This window comes from Aphelocoma coerulescens, chromosome 20 (assembly GCF_041296385.1).
Source record: "Aphelocoma coerulescens isolate FSJ_1873_10779 chromosome 20, UR_Acoe_1.0, whole genome shotgun sequence".
NCBI lineage: Eukaryota > Metazoa > Chordata > Aves > Passeriformes > Corvidae > Aphelocoma > Aphelocoma coerulescens.
Genome location: NC_091033.1, coordinates 8737056 through 8757282, shown reverse-complemented (window position 1 = coordinate 8757282; position 20227 = coordinate 8737056). Strand labels below are relative to the sequence as shown.

At 51.3% G+C, this 20227-nt stretch overlaps 1 protein-coding gene across 1 annotated transcript; it reads left to right on the top strand.

Annotated features, from left to right (window-relative positions):
* The first annotated feature begins 519 nt into the window (after window positions 1–519).
* Window positions 520–7162, top strand: NSFL1C (NSFL1 cofactor). Its single transcript, XM_069034163.1, has 9 exons — window positions 520–645; window positions 1363–1460; window positions 2035–2109; window positions 3243–3408; window positions 3731–3823; window positions 4488–4597; window positions 5019–5156; window positions 5659–5823; window positions 6773–7162. The coding sequence occupies exons 1-9, from the start codon at window positions 544–546 to the stop codon at window positions 6933–6935; spliced, it is 1110 nt and encodes a 369-aa protein (XP_068890264.1). The 5' UTR covers window positions 520–543; the 3' UTR covers window positions 6936–7162.
* Window positions 7163–20227: the final 13065 nt, after the last annotated feature.

Sequence of the window (20227 nt, the reverse complement as noted above, 5' to 3'; positions counted from 1 at the left end):
GGTGGCCGGTGGTGCCCGGTGGTGCCCGGTGCCCGGTGTCCGGTGGTGCCCGGTGCCCAGTGGTGCCCGGTGTCCGGTGCCGCCCGGTGTCCGGTGGTGCCCGGTGCCCGGTGCCGCCCGGTGTCCGGTGGTGCCCGGTGCCCAGTGGTGCCCGGTGTCCGGTGCCGCCCGGTGTCCGGTGGTGCCCGGTGCCCGGTGGTGCCCGGTGTCCGGTGGTGTCCGGTGGTGCCCGGTGTCCGGTGTCCGGTGTCCGGTGCCCGGTGCCCGGTGTCCGGTGGTGCCCGGTGCCCGGTGCCGCCCGGTGTCCGGTGGTGCCCGGTGCCCGGTGGTGTCCGGTGGTGTCCGGTGCCCGGTGTCCGGTGTCCGGTGCCCGGTGTCCGGCCCTCACTCCGGCGCAGTGGCACCTCCCGGCTGACAGGGGCCGCTGTGCGCCGGCCGGGCGCCGCGTGCCGCCCCGGGTGTTTCCGGCCGGGCGGGTTTGGCGGCGCACGCGGGGGCGGTGCGGGGCGGCCCGGCGGGGTTTGGGTGCTGCACCGCGGCAAGATGGCGGACAGGGAGGAGGCGCTGAGGGAGTTCGTGGCCGTGACCGGCGCCGAGGAGGAGCGAGCGCGATTCTTCCTCGAGTCAGCCGGCTGGGACCTCCAGGTACCTCCGCCGCTGCCTTCCGCCTTCCGCGGCCCGGCGCGGGGATCGGCGGGGCCGCGGCTTAGGAGGCCGTGGCGCTGGCGGGGGGCAGCGCTGGGCCGGAGGTCGGTGTCCGCAGGCTCAGGCCTCGCCCCCGTCCGTCGCCGGGCTCAGCCCTTGCGGCGGGGCCGTGGGCTGGTTGGGACTGAGGCCCCTCCTGCTTCTCTCGTTCACTTTCTAGCGCGAGCTGAGGGACGGTGGGTCTGGGGTTTGCCGGGGTTGTGTAGGTTTTCCTGGAATGCTGGTCAGGTTGTCAGTGCTGTGCTGTTGGCGCTGTCAGCAAACAAGCTGAGGGGGAGTCAGCCGCCATTCTGACCTGCTCCTGTCCCTGCTTCTCCTCAAACTGGCTGTGTTGAACTCCGAGTCTGCTCATGGATGGCACAAAAGCTGCTGTTTCAGAACTAATTTTGGCATAACCGCTGTATAAGTGCTGCAGAGGAAGGGCCCTGACATTCCCTGACAGGGAGGGTGACATCCCGGCAGCAGTGAGTGTCCTGCCATGACACAGCCAAATAGCACAACCTCCTGAGGCCTTGTCTTTGCCAGGACCTGCAGCAGGGGGAATGACATGAAGTGTCTTTAGTGTGAGGTGCCTTAGGAGGTCCAGCGTGACAGGTGCTTCAGTTGGGTCGTTTGTGTGTGTTTTTCCTGAGGAGCTTTGGTGGTTTTCCTTTCCAGATTGCACTCGCCAGTTTCTATGAGGACGGGGGTGATGAGGACATCCTGACCCTTCCCCAGCCCACACCCAGCTCCATATCCAGAGGCACTGGAGCCAGGTGAGGAGGGAGCTTCAGCTCCATGCTGGAAACTTGACAAAACACAAACTTTCTAAAGCACTGATTGTGTTAATTTCCAGGAGAAGTAGCTTTGTGTTTAGGTTTGCTTGACGTTGTGTGGCTCTTTAGAAATTGTGAAAATCTGAGTGTACATCACAAGCGTGGGTGTTATTGCACAAGTAAGCCAGAGATCAGCTAGGAAAACTTGCTTCATTGCTCAGGAAAAGCTTGATTTATCTTTTGACATTAGAAACAGTCTGTTGGTGACCTTTCATTTGAGCAGATCGTATCTCTGCAGGAAGAATATTTTCTCATTTTTTGTGACACCTGAGCTGATCAAGCTGAGCATTTTACGAAACAAAAAAGCAAATTTTACCTTACCAAATCCCTTTGAGGTAAGGGAATGCTGCCCAGTTCTAAAGAGGAGTTACTGGCTGTATCTTGAAGGAAGAGTGCTCTCGGGTCAGGTGTTGGTGAACAGAGCCCACCTTGCAGAAGGAGCCTGTGTCAGTGTGGAATGTTCCAGCTGGGAATGTGTCTCCAGGCTGACATCCTTCTTGCTGGATTTTTGCAGTGACCATCGAGTAACCTCGTTCAGAGACCTTGTGCATGCGCAGGAGGAGGATGATGAAGAGGAGGAGGGACAGCGGTAAGTTAGCAGCTGAAGGCTCAAATGCTGGGTGTTTGTCCCTCTCCTTTTGGGAGGACTTGCTGCTTGTGTACAGCTTGTTTGAAAAAACGGGTTTCCGTGGCTATGAAGTTCGTGTAATGAACCATCTGAGGTTTGACAGGGAAGGTTTGTCAGTGCAAAGCCTGTGCACAAGCACGTGCTCAGCCGTGTAAGCACCAGCTCTCAGCACTGAGAGAAAGCCTAAAGTGGGATGTGGAAGCCCTGAGGTAAGAATAGAAAACAGCCCAGATCCTCATTTGTGTCCATAGGGAATGGAAATGTGGGAATTATGCAGGGATTGGTTTTCTTACTGCTTGCGGTTTTGGGGATTTATTTTGATCGGGGTTTTGGTTTTGGGTTCTTTTTTTTTTTTTAAGTGTTGCTTAAGGGTAAAGTTATGGAGTGTGGATGCAGAAATAAAAATGTAGGGCCCCTTTCCAGGGGGAACATAGAGTATTAGTAGGACAGTCTCCTACAATGTCAGCTCTAAGTAGTTAAATACCCTTAAGGTTGACAGGCAAGGTAAATGGGATGGAACTGATGTATCTGAAGGGGTGGCTCAGCCTGGATGGGCCGTGGTCTGCAGGCAGCTGGGAGCTCACTCTCTGTGTTACAAGCCATCTGGAAGCTAATAAACCCAATCTTCCAGAAGTGCTTAATTGCATTTCACTGACTGTGCATCCATTGCTTCCAGTTGAGATCCATCCTTTGTGTGGCATGAACGTGTGCCTTCCCTCAGAATTCCGGCTGGATGTTGCTCTGACAGCTCAGAGATTTGCTGGAAGCCTTACTCAGCTGGGTAATCGAGCTGGTAGCGGTGTTTAAAACTGGGCTTGTCCCTCAGGGCTGTTCCTCTTCCCAGGTCTAAGCATTGTTACCACTTTATTGCCATTGATCCACGGGTAATTTACAGCAATTGACATAAAAAGAAAGTCTCTGCAGTACAGGAGCTTGCACGTGGCTGCCGTGGGAGACACACTGGTGGTAGGCAGTGCTTGTAGATCCAAGGGGTTTCACTGAGCTGCACAAGCACAAGTGAGCTGTGGTCCCACCCGCTGGGTCCTGCAGAGGCAGCGGGCAGGGCTGACCAGGAGCCGCGTGCTTTCTGTCAGGTTTTATGCCGGCGGCTCAGAGAGAAGTGGCCAGCAGATCGTGGGTCCTCCAAGGAAGAAGAGCCCCAACGAGCTGGTGGAGGATCTGTTCAAGGGAGCCAAGGAACACGGCGCGGTGGCGGTCGATCGGACGGCCAAGAGCGGTGGTGAGACAAGCAAGCCAAAGGTGAGGAGGGACGAGTTCTTCCTTTGTTCCCCATTTCAGTTAAGGCTCCAGCGTGCCAGCTGTTTGGTACCGAGGAGTCCTGGAATCAGCAGCTAAGTCTGGACTCCTCTCTTAGTGCAGCTCCATTTTGTGTGTCACAGCAGCAAGAAAAGCTGCTCTGTTGTGCCACACATTAACTTGCTGAAGCTGTCACTGCCTGCAGGGCAGTAGATGTTGCTGATGCCATGAAGCCCCGGTTCACCCACAGGGGTGCTGGGGACAGGGAAGAAGCTCTGTTGGGTCTGTGTAGTTCTGTAACCCTGTGCCTGCCTCCCTCTCACAGCCTTTTGCAGGGGGAGGGTATCGCCTTGGGGCTACTCCAGAGGAGGAGTCGGCTTACGTGGCAGGAGAGAGGAGACCAAACTCTTCTCAGGATGTGAGTATCTCTGCTCGGGTTTGTAGCTGTCACCCCAGGGATTTCTCTGCTCCAGCTACTGAGCTTGCCAGCCCCAAGAGTCACAAAGCTTGATAGAAATTCACAAGGACAGAAATATGGTAAATCCTGCTTCCAGTGGGATTTCTGAGTAGAAAATAATAGATGATTAGGTCTTAGGTAAGCAGTTTTCTGGTGATCTTTTAATTAAGAATCTGAGCCTTTCTTACAAGTGCAGATTGGGAAAAATAGTGTGCAAAGTGCATTGGGAAATTAACTCTTCTTTATCCATTGTTACATATATCCAATATATATCCATAGATTTGAGCCGACAGCATCAGTACAAGATTCCCTTGTGCTTGGTTTGTGACCAAACAAGGTCATAGCCATGATGGGAGACTGGTTTAGGCTCCTCACCCAGCACATTCTTGGCTCTTCAGCCATGTTTATCCAAAAGGGGACTGTGGTGCCACCTTCTAGGAATTGACACCTGACCATTACATAAAAGCCAATGCTTTGGGTTTTTCCCTTAGCCTGGAGAAACCTGGCTGGAAGGTTTTCTGCACCTTGAAGCTCCTCTACCTGTCAGGAACTTTTTACTTCGTGTCTGGTTTTTTTGTCATCAAGATGCTCAGTGAGGCTGATTGTTCTTTTGGGGCTGCTGCAGGTGCATGTTGTACTGAAGCTCTGGAAGAGTGGATTTAGTCTGGATAGCGGAGAGCTGAGGAGCTATCAGGATCCGTCCAATGCTCAGTTCCTCGATGATATCCGCAGAGGGTACGCAGTGAGAGGGGAGAAAAGCAACAGCTGTTCTCTGAAACACAAGTGTTTGTGGAATCCAGGCCTCTGAATCCGTGGCACATTTCACCTGAGCTTTCTTGCAAGAAATTATTTACTCTTATTTTGAACATTTGGTTCAGGTAAACAGGGAGTGGGTTTGGTCTTTGTGGAGCCTTGAGAGTTTGACGTAAACAAACATGTTCATATTTGGGTTGAGAATTTCTGATGCATTGTATCACTGCACGTGAGGGCCAGGGAGAAGTAACCTTTGTGTCTGTTAGTGGGGAGGTGTGCAACTACCCTGTCAGTTAAGCAAAGGCTCTCTGTGATTCCTGAAATTCCAGAGGTCTTGGGCTTTTTGTCCATACATTCCTGCCTTGCTGCTTCAGGCAGCTGCCTTAGGACACTCTCTTTGCAGGGAAGTCCCGGCTGAGCTGCGCAGGTTAGCACGGGGTGGACAGGTGAACCTGGACATGGAAGATCACCGTGATGAGGATTATGTGAAACCTAAAAGTGTCTTCAGAGCTTTTACTGGAGAAGGACAAAAGCTGGGCAGGTGAGAAAATGGTGACACTGGTTTACTACGTGTAATATGAGAGAGTCACTTGAGCCTTGTGAGGTGGAGCCTTCTTGTGATTCATCCTTCTGAAAGAAAGGCACTGGGTGCCTGTGGGATGGGAGGTGTTCCTCTAAGGAAACAAGGCTCACTGACGTGTACTGTGAGGTGGCCCAGCTTCCCCCTAGCAGGAGGCAGATCCCTGGTTTGGAACCTCCACGGTATGTTGCGTAGGAGCAGTGTTTCCAAGTCACACTTTCCTGTTACCTTGTGGGTGTGAGGACCCGTGGTGTACCAAAGGGGATGGTAGAGGTGAACTTCTAGACAAGCTCCTGCTAACTGGCTGACTCAAAAATTCTCACTTCCAGCTTGCTTGGTGTCTTGTGTGGAGGAGCTCTGGTAGCTGGGCCTGGCAGGCGGTGAGCTCGCTGCCTGATCCTGCTACCCTGCAGCCAGGTGAGTTTGGTTTCTAACAGCTCACCTTGCATCTCCCTGTTGGCAGCACCGCGCCCCAGGTGATGGGCACCAGCTCGCCAGCCCAGCAGGCAGAGAACGAAGCCAAAGCCAGTTCTGCCATTGTGATCGATGAGTCGGAGCCCGTCACCAACATCCAGATCCGGCTCGCTGACGGTGGGCGCCTGGTCCAGAAGTTCAACCACAGTCACAGGTACGAGCGCAGCAGGGAACACAGGCAGGGCCTAAACGGCACTGCAAGCCAGGGCACGGGTGGAGCAGGTGTTAAAATCCTGGATAGCATGCCAGAGGGAGCTCTGGGGATCCTTCTACATGGGTGAAAGGGAATGAAATTGTTGTGAGTGTTTTTAAGGCAGTTGCTAACTGTTGGGTAGGATTTGCTTTCCAAATTGGGACAGATTATAGCCAGTGATCCGACATCTCGGAGCGTAAGTGTTACCAGCAGAACTTTCCTTGATGTCTCCTATAAAAAACTGAATCTCTTCCAAAGGCTTTGGAAAATGGCAGATAATTAGGGACCTGGTTCAGTTATTCTGAGTCAGTTTAGACTTTTCTGTGAGGCTGTTCCCTGGGCTGAATGAAGCATTAAGGGATGATCTTACCACAATTCTGTTTGTTTCGACAAGCAAAGTTGGCTTAGATATGCGTCATTCCACTGCTCTCTTGAAATCCTTCTCACTTTCCTGATCTCATCATTTATACTCATTCCTCCAGTTTTTGTAAGAGTCAAGCTCAGGGCAAAAAGTTACAAAAACCTCTCTGATTGAGTTCAGGAAATGGATCCTGTGTCACTGTGTGGCTGCTCACAGGAACTGAAATCCTCTGGGTTCTGCTGTGTGTGACAAGCTCAGCAAGTGTCAGTTTGTTAATTGTTCATCGTGAAGGGTTTGGAGGCTTTGAGTTTGACAGCTGAAACAGAGACAACATGGACAGAGAACACTGAGCTGAGTCTGTAGCCCAGAAAGCAGCTGCTGCTATTTCAATAAATGGGACCAGGTTGAATCAGAATAGCCTGGTGTGGCCTGTGGTGAGAGCTGCAATATAAATGCAGCACTGCAGGGCTGCACGCTCTGGGGAGAGCAGTCATTTGTCCAGGCTGTGCAGTAACAGCATCACCCTGTGTGTTTGATCCCTTTGGACAGAATCCGTGACATCCGGCTCTTCATAGTAGATGCTCGGCCAGCGATGGCTGCCACCAGTTTCGTCCTCATGACCACCTTCCCCAATAAAGAGCTGACTGATGAGAACCAGACCCTGAAGGAAGCCAACCTGCTCAACGCTGTCATCGTTCAGCGGTTGACATAAAGGACCCCAGCTCTGGCCACACAACCGCGGCGCACGGGGCCGTCTCCTCCCGCGCGTGCGCCGGCGCCGTGCCACACAGGCCCACATCTGCTCATAGCTCTGGGTTCTTAGGTCTTGGTTGGACTTTTTTTCTCTTTAGTTGCATTTCCCATGGGGTTTTTTTGTGATGATGATGATGATGATCAGTGGACTTTAAAATAAATAAACGAAACGAATTCGTTTGGAAAGGAGCTGCAGCCTGTTGTGCCCCAGATTCCCTCAGGAGAGTTCAGTTACCTTGTGGATTGAGTTACTGCACTCAGAGAGGGGAGGAAGGCAAGGGGGAAGGGAACTCCAGGGAGCAGTTTCTGTCAGTGGACTGCTCAGCACAATTCTTCCTCTTCTCTCCAGGGACTGCTGTAAAGTACTCCCTTTTTTTTCACACATTAAATATAAACTATCTGAGGATGGGTGATCTGATTGTCAGGTTAATGGTTACACTCCTGTAAAAGCATTGTGGGGGAAGTCTTTGTGAAAGAGCTCAGTGTGGGGAAAACTCCGACATGTGTGAAGTGCAAGGTTTAACACTTCCCATGCTTTTCTGGAGAGAAATCCCTGACTTTCCTTCCCTCAGCAGAACTCTTGGGGCATACATTGCAGTCCCCACCTGCTCTGCCTTTGTTTTTCCCGACAGGCCAGACTGGCTGCAGGTTTAAATTGCTGTATTGCATTTCTTTTAGAAAAACCCTGCTGCTGACTTCTTTCCAAGAAGGCGCAAAGCTGAATCAGCTTGAAGTGACTGGAAGTAAAAGGCAAACAGAGTCTGTCTTACTGGAAAGCAAATTTTGTCCTGAGAGGTGAATTATTGAGATGATTGCAACAGCTTGGGTGGAAAAACTCAAGGCTGTGGTACCCTTTGATGTATTTCCTCTTCTCTGCTGACGACTAACATGGCTGAATTCCTGGAATTCTCCAGCGTTGGTCTGTTCTGTTTGTCTTGGGCTCAGGTCTCCATCTCTTTCCCTCCTTTGAACAGAATCCTGTGGGTGAATTCCTTATGCCCAGACACGAGGCACTGGCAGTGCTGGCATAGTTGCCATGGAATATTGTGCCACGGCACTTTGCACTGCCCCTCAGCTGCTTCTGGTTTTGTTCAGGGCTTCCAAGCAGAGCCCAGAGCTGTGCTGGGTCGTGGGTTGCAGCCACTGGCTCCCTGGGAGCGGGTCCTTGGGAGCACTCCCTCCCTATCCTGCCTTGGACACACATGAGCCCCGTCACTCCACCCCCCTCGGCGCTCGGAAACTTCCAGGTCCTGCCTTGGAGGGAGCTCAGGAGCAGGCTGGGGAGGGCCGGCAGGTTGGGCAGGTTCAGCATGAGGAACTCGCTTGGTTGCCTGTAGAACACAAACCAGTGGGAGCAGAGAGAAACCCTCAGCAAGGGCATTTTTACAGCAGTTTCTCAACTGAGAGCTGAATTAACTCCCATTTTTCTTTACTAAACGGACATGGAGTGTGCGTAACAACCAATTTGTAAATTATTGTGAAAATTGTCATTAAAAGCCCACAAACAGGAAAACAGTGTTTGACCCTTTCTAATAACAGCTGCCATCTGGTCTTGGATTTTGGATCATGTTCATGAGGGTGTCTCCTCTTTGGGTTGTTCTGCGAGCAGATTTCCTGTGCTGAGCTGTCTTCTGCTAAATGAGGTTCAACCTCTCAGCAGCATTTTTAAAGATTAATTTTTGTGACAGGAGAGCTTGGGGTTCACCTGCCTGTGCATCACTTGCTGGTGTATGTTACGACCAGTGAGTAACCCGTGTGAACAGTGCAGAGAGAACTGAGAAAGGGAATTTCCCTCGGAGCTAAATAGAGTCACAACTGCCTTGTGGAGTTCTTGTGTCCTGATCTTCACATGTGCTATTTTGGGGACTTGGGACAACATCTTCCAGAGTGCTGGACAGGATGTACCCCTAGACCCAGAAAGAAAGTTTATCTAACAGAAAGAGTGCAATTACTTGTCTCCTGCTTCTGCCTTTGTTAGCCAGGGGCATCAGAGCACCGAGGTGGTGCCCAGCTGGAGTCCATGGTCCTTGGATGGGGCCATGTTGGTGCCTCCAAATTCAATGAGCGTTGGCAGCCAGACAGCAACTCCTCCAGCTGCTGACCCCAAGGTTTTGCTGTGCAGATTCTGCTCACCGATGGGAAGTTTCATATCCAGCTGTGTTGCCAGTTCTCTCCTTGCCGCTGGGAGGGAAAGGGGATAAACCCAGGGGCTCAGGGACTTTTCTCTGCCTGAAAGAGGAAATTTTCCTTGGAGCCGGAGGGTGGCAGTGCTGCAGAAAAGCCGCTCTGCCTCGAAGGCTTCTTGGAGGAGCTCTGCCGACTCCTGCTGGGAGCTGCACCTTGTGCTCCGGTGTTTCCGTGAGCACCTCTGGGACACCGCTGCCGGCTCCTCCTGCCTCTGATTCTCTCCTTGGTTTTTGTAAGTAAGGAGCAGCGCTCATCTCCTGGTGAGCTGGTCAGCTCTGCCCCACTGCCCGACGGAGTGCTGAGGTGAGATCAGTGACCAAGGTAGATCTGCCTTCTTCCAAAGCTGACAAAAGAGCCCGTGGAACCAATTGGAAGTGATATACGTGCAATCACCTATATTAAACTGTCTCCTTCTGTGAGCTGGTGAAGTGTTTTTCTATAAAATAAAATAAGCTCTAAAGCAAAAATCATAAGCTAATTAACGAGAAAGGATAATACACTAGAACAGGGAAAAAAAGAGTGAAGGAAAGAGACACTGTGATTTTGTGAAGAAAATCACCTTGTCACTTGCACAGTCCCATCCCTGGAAGACTTCAAGGTCAGGTTGGACAGGGCTTGGAACAACCTGATCTAGTGAAAACTGTCCCTGCCTGTGGCAGGGGATTGGAACAAGATGAGCTTTAACATCCCTTCCAACCCAAACCACTCCTTGGTTCCATGATTCTGTTTGATGGTGTGCCCTTGCAGTAGAGAAACCCTTATTTCTGACACTCCTGTAGTTTTTGATGATTAGTGAGTTTTACTTCCTCTCAAGTAAAATCTCTTGCCTTTGCCATTCCATTTCTATGTTCTAACAAAGTCACAGGCCAAGATTGGGCTTTTCTAAAACTGATATTTATGCTCACAAAAAAGTCTTTGTTTTTCCTTTGCCTGAGAAGTGTTTCCCTGCAAAATTTTCCTTTTTTCATTGATCATTCTCCCACAAGGAGGTTGTGCCTGTCTTCCTGGCCTTTCACACCCCAGTGTTAAAGCAGTGCTCCACATCTCACATGAAAACTCAACTTCTTTTCAATTTCTGAGTAAGATACAGCCCAGTTTCAGGACTGCGCTGTTCTATCTGGAGCTGATGTCTTTCACTGTATCCCACTGTTTTCTCCAAATGCTGAATTTTAACAGTTTTCCTTAGCTGGGTAATTGTAGGACTTCCTGGGATTTTTTCCTTTCGTATGCAGTTCTTTGTTTCCTCTTCTTTCTTTTCACATGTCCTCGTTGCTGAGGTTTAGTTCCTGTGTTTTCTGATAGCATTTCACACCATTTCCTGGGAACTTTGCCTCCCCCTCTGTAATGCTGCTTCTGCTGTGGGATGTTTCCTGATCTGTGTTTCTTACAGGCTCAGTGCTCTGCTTACCTCAGGAGGTTCTGCTATCCCAGGGCCACACAGCTTTTCAGTGATCCTGGTGTAGGAACACCCATTTCTAGGTGTAGCTGTACCTTTAGCTGCCTGTTCAAGTAAAACAAAATTAACACAAAGCATCAAGTTGTGATTGGCTTGTTTTGGCCCCAAACTCAACTAGCTCAGCTGGCAGATAAATGGAAGCAGTGTAAAGCATATGGAGAAAGAAATCCCAGTGGGCACAACAGCACTATAGAGGATGACTGGAAATTTAGACCGTTTTTTTGTCTTGTGTTGTTGCTTTTTGTTATAATCAGTTATATTTAATTTAGACTTTGCTTCTCATTGTTGGACAACCCTACATCCTTTCAGAAGGAAAAAGGGACCTTCTGCTTCTTGGGCAGGTCTTCAGCTCCCTGTGTCTTGACTTAGAGGAGTGATTAAAAGGATGTCAGTCTGCTCCTGGGATGTTCTCTGGAAGTTCAGTCAGGAGGTCTTCTTTTGAGAGTAGCACTACTTTACAGATCCTTTGTTACCAAGAAAAAGCACCTTGAATTGATGTTCCTTCTGAATCTGTCTGTGCAGGAGTTTGCTCCTCCAGGTACCTGCATGAAGGATTGCTGGGTTGTGAAAGCAAGAGAGGGCCAGCCCCTTACTGCTTCTGAATGGCCTTGTTGGTGAACCAGATGGAGACTGGTACTCTTAAATGAGAGATTTAATTAAGCAATGAAGTTGCTTTTCTCACCAGGTTGTGGGTTTCCATTGGTACTTGTGTGGTAAACGTGGCATCCTCCAAGGCAGGGTGTCTGACAGCCACTCCAGGCAGGGCTGGGAGCCGGAGCCCGCGTTTCTCGGCTGTGCCTGCTGCCAGGAGTGCTTTCCTGGCATCCCAGCTGCATCCCCATGAAAGAAAAGCCCGGCAGCTCCTCTCATGCTGGGAGACTCAGAGCAGACTTCTCTGAGCTGTGTGTTTCTGCACCGGTCCTGCAGGCACAGGTACACAAATGCACACATCGCTGCTCTAGCTGGTCTGAGGAGAATCAGCCATGGCACACGGTCACTGAATCCTGTACAGCTGGGTCTCCTCACCTTCGTCCTTGTGAATGAGGTACCACTGCTCTGCCAGCTTTATGGTGTGCTTTGGGCAGTTTCATTTCACCTCGGGAAGGAAAAAATACTAAAGTTATTTGATGTCTGCTGAGAGTTCAGCTGCAAGTCTCCTCCTCGCTCAGGTAAGTGGTGCACGTGCTGTGCCACGTGGCATGACCACACGTGGCTGGCACGATGGCCCTGGGAGCTGGTGGAGTGTGTCACTGCAGATCACTTGGGGACTTCCATGGGTTCCAGAGTGCTGAGTGGGCTCCTAAGGCAGCACTGATGGAGAGCTAAACAACACACCCCATCTAACCAAAGGAGCAGCTCACTGCAGGTGCAGGCCAGGTGATGGGGCTGCCAGAATCCTGCAGGATTCCACAGAAATGGGAGGTGAAATCCTTTCTAGTTACCTGTGAGCAGTTTTTCCAAACGAGTCCCATGTTTCCCAATTACACAGGTGTACAGAGAGTAGTACAATCCTAATGATGCCACAGGCCCCTGTCTTTCGCAGCTGAACAGCTCCAGTGTCAAGCACCTCTTGATTTACTAATTTATCATTTTGTGACTTATTTTCTACATTCTTAAATGCTTATCTTATTTACTGTTCTGTCTTGTCTGTACTGAGTCTGTCAGTCCCATCGATGGGAGTTCCTGAATAGATTCCAGATGTTCTTATTTACTCAGGTACATTTAATGACTCCTCCTTAAATTAACTCTTTAATGGCTTATGGGGCCTACAGTGCCAACAGCTTCTCTCCTGCCTCATCCATTTTGGTGGTTGTTAAGTCCTGGCTCCTGTTCCACCAAGAGAAGGCAGCTGTGCTAAGGGGAACCCAAGAGCCTCTGGCCATGCCAACAACAGTGAAGGAGAGGTAAACCTTTGGAGGACTTGTTGGTGGAACACATCCAAATGCTGCCACGTGCTTCTGTGGCAAAAAAAAAAAAAAATCCCCGTTTGCTGCCTTTAGACTTCTTTTTATTTTATTTGTTTTCAGTGGGGTTTCCTTGCCTGAGCAACCCATGTCTAGGTCACAGTGCCCTGAGAAAGCCCTGTCCAGCCAGCATGGCTTGGGTGGAAGCTGCTGGTATCACACATTCTTGGGCCCTGGGCTGACTGGACAGGGAATATCTTATGGTTCTGCAGTGGAGAAGAGGGTTCTGGGGAAGTTCCTTTGCAGTGAGTAATTCCAACGAGACCTTGTTTCTTAAACTGCAGAGCTTTGGTTTCTCTGAACATTTTGCTGAGTATCTGCAACAGAATACAGGGTGTAGCTGCTGTGTTGATGAGTATTTCCCTTTTCTTTCAAAGCATATTTTTAAGCAACTGATAGAAAAACATCAGTTAATGATGGAAGAGGCATCATCCTTTCACTCCAGCCACTTGGTGAGATTTCAGGCCTTGGCACACAGTGTTACTGGAGAGCTCACTGCTTGCAGCAAGCCACCCAGTGTACAGCAGTGAGTAACACTGAGACTGGTGCTTTTCACCAAAATCTGCCTTTCCAGCACCAAGCTGAGCCCTGCTGTCATGCAGGGGTGGCCTGTGACCTCCTCATGCTGCTCTAGCAATCGTGACATCCTGTCGAGCCCCAGCGGGTGAAGCTGCCTCCTGTGAGGCACTGAGGGCACGACAGAGGCTTTGGGAGGAGCTGAGCAGGCAGGAATAAAGCTTCCCTGTGCTGGGGATAATTGTGCACTGACTTAGCCAGGGAGCGAGAGCTACTCAGCTGCTTGGAGAGGTAACTGCTGGTCAGTTCTTTGCTTTCTAGTCTGTGAGCAGCAAATGCAGCTCTGTGCACCTGGGGAGTAAGTGAGTGCCAAAGAGCCAGAGGATTAAGTGCTGAGTACAATTTCCAAAGTACCTTGCGTCTGTCCAAATGTAGTTGGGTGGTGAGTGGGTACAAAATGGCCTAGGGAAAAAAAATAAAAATCAGGATTTGATATTTCATTTTGAGTTTCCCCTTTCCTCTTGAATGGGGAGAAATGTATTTTGCTTTCTTACAGAGAATTATGCCAAGATATGCTGGTGGGAGATGGGGATTTGGATCCCACCACACTGGCTGTGGTCCAGCGTGAGTGATATTTGTTATCTGGGATGTCAGTAAAACAGCAGTGAGGAGAGATGCCACTGACTCACTTGTACTGTGCCTTATTAACCAAGTTCTGACTCAGCCTGTGAAATTCAGGTGGTTTAGATTAACCCCCACTGGACAAGGCAAGGCTGAGCTGAAGATGACACATTGCAATGAACCTTGCAGGAAGGGTGCTCAGTTCCCCTTGGATACAGGATGTGGTACACAGACACTAACACAGATTGAATGCTCCCACTGGGAGCAGGGAGAGGGTTTTGCCTCTGTTCTTCTGCCTTGGCTGCTGCAGAGAAGTCCAGTCTTGGAGACTGAGGCAGGATCTGCTTTTAAAGAGCTGCCCGATGGGATTAGATGTGCCAAACAGATTATTAGTGGGCAGAGTGGTGGTGCCATCCCTCCCTGCCAGCCTTTTCCAGTGCCTTCTGTCCTCTGAAGCCAATTTCTCCCTCTGCTGTGCTTTGCCCAGCACTTGCAGCAGTGCTGGCTGTGAGCTGTGAGCACGGCTGCCTTGGGAACGCCGCTGCTCCCACACAGCCAGCGCCAAGGAACTGGGCTCCCACTGCTCTTCATCAAGGAGTAATTTTTGGTTTTTGATTCTGAGACTGGTGGGTGTTCTGGGTTACAAAATGACTGTGAAAGGGAACTGAAATGCACTTTTCTTGTCACCAGGTTAAAACACTGTGTGAGGTCTGCACTGCTGTGGGAGATCTCTTGGGAGCTCACAGGCTGAAGGAGGCTGGAAATTTCAGATCTTCCAATATAAAGGAAAAATGTATCCATGTATCCACATGGATGTATCCATGCTCCCCATGCTCACTGACCTTGTCCTGGGACTTTGCAAAAGCACCTGCAGTGACAGGACAAGGGGTAATGGCTTCACAGTGACAGAGGGCAGAGTCAGATGGGATATTTGTAAGAAATTCTTCCCTGTGAGAGTGGTGAGTCTCTGGCAGCCAGAGAAGCTGTGGCTGCCCCATCCCTGGAAGTGTCCAAGGCCAGGCTGGACAGGGCTTGGAGCAACCTGGTCTTGTGGAAGGTGCCCCTGCCTGTGGCAGGGGGTTGGAACAAGATGAGCTTTAAGGTCCCTTCCAACCCAAACCATTCTGTAATTCTGTGAATGAGGAGCCCAAGCTGGGTTCCAGGTCTTCTTTGGGAGAGGAGGACTTTTGTTGGAAGTGATCTGCAGCAAAGACCTGCCTGTTCCTACTGCCCTCTCCCTGCCTATTGCTGCCACTCTGCCTGCCTGCTCTGGGTTTCACACAATGGTTCTTTGCAGCTGGTGGTTGCTGGTGCTGAGGCAGGAGTGCAGGGCTGGCTCCAGTAGCGCTCTGGAGCTCAGGCAAAGGACTTCTTCCCCACATCCCTGAGATCTCTTTATCTGGACACAGCCTGACCTTTGAAGAGCAGTAGATTTCTCCACTTGACTGCAGAAAGCCTGGGAACTACTGCCCCGAGCATGTGCTGCACTGCGAGCCCTGACAGGGTTCCTGCCTGTGGGCAGGGTCTGGCCACACTCCTCCCGCAGGGCAGGTCATTTCCCCTCCATAGCTCCCGCTGGGCCTCCCAGATGCTGTACCTTCACTTGTCAAACCTCCAGCCAGCTCCAATCTGCATTTGCAGCACGCTACTTGATGTGCAAGGCAGGATCTTCCTCACCCTGGACAAGGAAGGCTCTGCCTCCCTGCCACGTGCAGGATGCGGCCGTGTCTGCCGTCACGCTTCCAGGCATCACGAAGATGCTGAGCTGCACAGGTCAACCCAAGAAGCCCTCCCAGAGAGGAGAGTGGTCTGCAGAGAGGTAAGATCAGTGTCCCAGGCTGCTGCTTCCTCACATGCAGAGGCGCATTTCACACGTGCAGCTCACCCTCTCGAGTGCGCTCGCCCACGCGGAGCCTGCCCGGCTCGAGCCGCAGGCTGTGGGGGTGGTTTGAAGTGTTTATGACTCAGGCTCGAGAACACATTGTTAAAGCAAAGCTCTGCGTTGTGGTGTTGTTGCTGACTTTCAAGTGAAACGGGCAGAGCCGTGCAGAGCGCTGTCCTACCTGCTGAGAGCATCAAGGGAACAAAAGCTACCGCAAAGCCGTGCAGCCCTGAGAAATGCCTTTGTAATTTTAGAAACACAACTGCTGTGGAAATAAGATGTTGTATGAGTAAGTGCTCCTCTGTGGTGCAAACCTAATGCCTCAGCCATTCCCGCAGGACAAGGCTTTTTAGATCGCATGCCTGCAGTTTGGAATACAAGGGATCTGACTCTTGCTGTGGGTTGTAAAAGGCGGAAAGTAAACTGGGACCAGAAGCTGAGAGGCTGATACTCTGCTCCCCTGGGTGTGCAGGGAGAAGCTGGGCCCTCCAGCCTGGTGGGCAGAGCAGCGCCAGTGCTTTTTCCGTGGCATGGGCTGTGGAGGAGTTATTGCTAATTGCTGCATGAGGGAAACTCATTCAGTGCCTTCTGGAATGCTGCTTTTTTGGGATTCTGCCCCTGATTTTGTACACTGCTCCCTAGTACCATTACAATGAAGGTCTGTCATCCCTCAAGGGTAGCTGTCATCTCGACTGGTATTAGTGGCACAGTGAGCTGTCCCCAGCCCAACCAAGCCAGAGAACTGGCAGGCTGCCCCCTCATCCTAAAAGAGAATTTGAAGCATTCCTTGACTCAGTTTCCTGGTTCCCCAGCTGTCCATGTGATGCTGCAACCTGTCCCTCAGCCCAGCCTCTTGCACAGCAGCCCTGTGCCCAGTTGTTCATCCCTCGTCACTCTCTACAGGGCTCTTCTGCAGGAGCTCCCAGCCTTTTGCAGCCATCTCTGGACCATGCCTGGTGCCTGGGATGGCTGTGTACTCCACAAGGCAAGGGAGCCTTTTGCATCTTTCCAGAAGGTGCTGTGGATTTTCTGAGTGCAGGACAGAGCCCACCTGCTGTACTGGAGCTGCTCAGGGATCGGGAAAGCCAAAATGTGGTGTGATCAAGAACCTGAGGTGCTCATGAGCCTGTCAGCCCTGAGCATCATCCCAGGTGGCCTGTACTGAGAGGGGAGGTCACCCCTGGTCTGCACTGTCTTGACAGAATGGCCTGGGGACAGGTCTGCTCATAGGAGAGTGAGTGTCACCAAGGTCACACGCTGCTCCAGCCGAGCCCCGACAAGCTGTCTGCTCTCAATGTGGCCTCACCCTGTATCCCACAGGATACTTCTGGTCTTGTTCAATGCTGAGGTGTTTCACACTAGACAGCAAATTCAGTTTGGGGCTGGGGGGAAGTCAGTGCTGTGGTTGCTTCTGGGAACTTGCCAGATACTTGAGGATTGGCATGGTGTTTACTGAAGTTAACCACAGCCAAATAAAAGAGAGGTTTTGCCATTAGCCCTTTTCCTGCACGCTGAAACATTCCTTGTGCTTCCCCTGCTGATCTTTAGAAATCCCCTGGGCTCTGGTCTTTGCAGTCTCTCTCCTTGCTGCTTCCATTACAGTCACATTAAGCCTGATGCAATTTGTACTTTTTAAGGTTACAGAACTTGAACTGCTGGATTGTGGTTCAATAGAACAGGAAAGGACAATGTCAGAGCTCAGCAGAGCATTGTGCCTCAGTTAGATCTGTGTCTCATTCGTTAGCAGCCTCTCATCTCGTGCAAATATGCCTTGAGGAGAATCAGGGCAAACACCAGAGATGTGACCCTGTTGACAAGACAAGCCTAAGAGGAGCAAATGACACAGATGCTCACTGATCAGCTTTTGCCTTGGAGCTCTGGCTGGTGGAGGAGTGGTTGTGGGATCAGAGAAAGCTTTGGTTTGGAAGGGACCTTAATGCTTATCTCATTCCAACACCCTGCCATGGGCAGGGGCACCTTCCACACCAGACTGTGCCAAGCCCCACCCAACCTGGCCTTGAACAATTCCAGGGATGGGGCGTCAACAACTTCTCTGTGCCAGTGCCTCACCACCCTCAAACACTGGGTTGGAGCAGGAAAAGAGGCTGCCAGCGTGCCTGGTCCCTCAGAGCTGCTCTGCAAGAGACCCTGAAGGCTCATGAACATGGAACGCTGCCAAGCAGGACCTCAGGATCCAGGCTAAGCCCAAGGGAGGGTTGTGTGTAGGAAGCACTGCACCCTGACCACTGAGATTCCAGTTGGGGAAGCACCCCACAGCACTGACCAGCTGACCAGCTTGCTTGTGGGTGTCAGGTGGAGCAATGTCCAGCCAAGAATAGGTATGTTTGTCATGGGGGTTATGACATCACTCGGGGTTTAAATCATCCTTGGAGATGAGCAGCAGCTTTGGTTTAGCTGTCAGCCAGAGATGTGTATCATTTCTAAGGTGGGATCGTTTCCTGGAGTTTCGGCTGCAGGAGAAGCCAGGGCTACTCTCTGCACAAAGGCTTGCTCTGTTGCTGGACCATTCCCTACCAGATTACAGGCAATGCCCTGGAGTTTTTCTTCCAGACCTTCCTGCTGGATATTGTGCAGGTGAGTGGCCACATGAGATGGGGTTATCTGCAAAGGGGTTCAGCAGTCTGGGACAAAGGTAGAGTTTGGTAGGTAGCTGAAAGCCATTGGAAATGCACTCAAACCGAATCAAAATCACATCATTGTAAACACTGGTGGTGGAGGGATCATTTCAACACTTGAAGGGGTGTCCAGGGAATGCAGATGAAATGCTGGCTGCATCGTGCTGCTGCTCACAGTCTTTCCACAGGACTTCTTTCCCTTTCAAACTGTTGTTTCCTTTCTCCCCCCTGGCTGGAGCCATTCCACACCTCTTTGATCATTTCCCTTGGAAGAGACTGGGATGCAGTCTGCTACTGGCTTCCTGGTCAGCAAGAGCCCAAGGAGAAAATATGGCAAAAAGCTGGTCCCGTGGTGAATGTCCATGAAGAAACCTCAGGAGGGTTTTACTGTGTTTAAATTCCTTGAGTGGTAGCACAAGGAGGCAGCTGGGACACTCCACTGGGAGGTGAGGTTTTCGAGGGATTCAGTGCTCTGAGAGGCCAGTGGGGTGGGACATAGGCAGTCAGTTGTGCCAGCAGCTCTTCTCCAGGCTCTAACTAGGGGCAGATCTTGCATGCAGAGGGTCACTGCTGCCCCAGGGTTCTGCTGCAGGGCAAGGACTTGAAGCAGTTAAGCAAGAGAGTAAGAGATGTTAGAAACTCGGACATTACGTTTTCTCTCAAATGTTTGTGTTTCCTCTCACAGATCTTGATCTCGCAGTAGCTGGGCTGTGGTTTGGAGGCCGGGGAAGTGGTTGTGTTGTGTAGCTTGTGCAGGGAGCAGTGTGACCACCTTATCTGAGGGTCGCATCTGGCCAGCTCTGCTTCCTTCCCAGGGCTGCTCCAAGCTCTGTGCTGTCTGGGGTTCTCTGCTGCGGCATGGTGTGATCCCACCCCACCTCCCTGCAATTCCTGTAGCACCTGTTCAGGTACAGCTCCTTCCAGACTGTAAGGAACATGGTGCCTGGGGCTGACTGTCTCACACACCATCCTGTGCTGCAACGGATGGGGCACGGCCAGCTGGGGAGTCCCAGAGAAGGGACCTGGAACAGAGCCTGAGAGAGCTGCAGCTGGGGAGTATGAGGGATGGATGCAGTCTGAAGCCATAGCCTGTTGTCCTACCCCTGCCTGACTTCCCACCAGGTTTCATGAGTGCTTGTGCTCCTTGTAACCCATGTCAGGCAGAGTGCGGCAGCTGGGAATAAACCCGGGCTGGAGAGGCTGCGTTCATCAAGACACGGATTTGCTGCACTATCAGGATGTGCTGCTGTGGGGGAAAGTCATTCCTTCCTGTTGCTTCCTGTTCCCTGTCCCAAAGGTCTGGTTTGTATCCCAAACCCCTCCCTCTCTCAGCTGGCAGGCATGGGGAGGGGGTTCTGCTGCAGCCCCAGTCCTGCCACCTCACCAGAGCTTTTTCCAGGGGTTGGCCTGGCAGGTCCTGACAGATCTGGGCAAGGCAGATCCATGCTTTCCTTTAGACTGCAGTGCTGGGAGGAAGAGGCCTCCATCAGCCCCAGAGGAGCACTGAGACACCAGGGTGTGGAGGTGTCACTTAGCCTGGTGGGAACACAAGCACAGCAAACACAGGGGTTGTTTTTGAGAGGAAACTATTTTTGACCAGTTTTTAGGGAAAATACTGCCAAGATAGTGGATGTCTTTGTGCTCAGACTGCCCTTTCACAGGGAAAGGTTTAGAATTTCTTTGAACAAAGGTGAAGTTGAAGCCAGCAGTGGGTTAATGCATGAGCAGAAACAACACCTGGTAGCAGGGGGATGGGAGTCAGGTCTGTCCACCTGCCTGGGCCATGTCACCTGAGTCACTTCTGGGAAAACAGGAGAGAATTGGCTGTGCTGCCTCCGGTCAGCAGCTGAGAGGGGTTGGCAGCTTTTCCATGATTTTGGCAGGTTGGGAGGTTATGGCAGAAGTTTCCAATGAATATGAAGAAGGGCTGAACTTTTAAACCATAGCCCATAGCTACATCTCCCACAGCAGCATCTTCGAGAGCTGCTG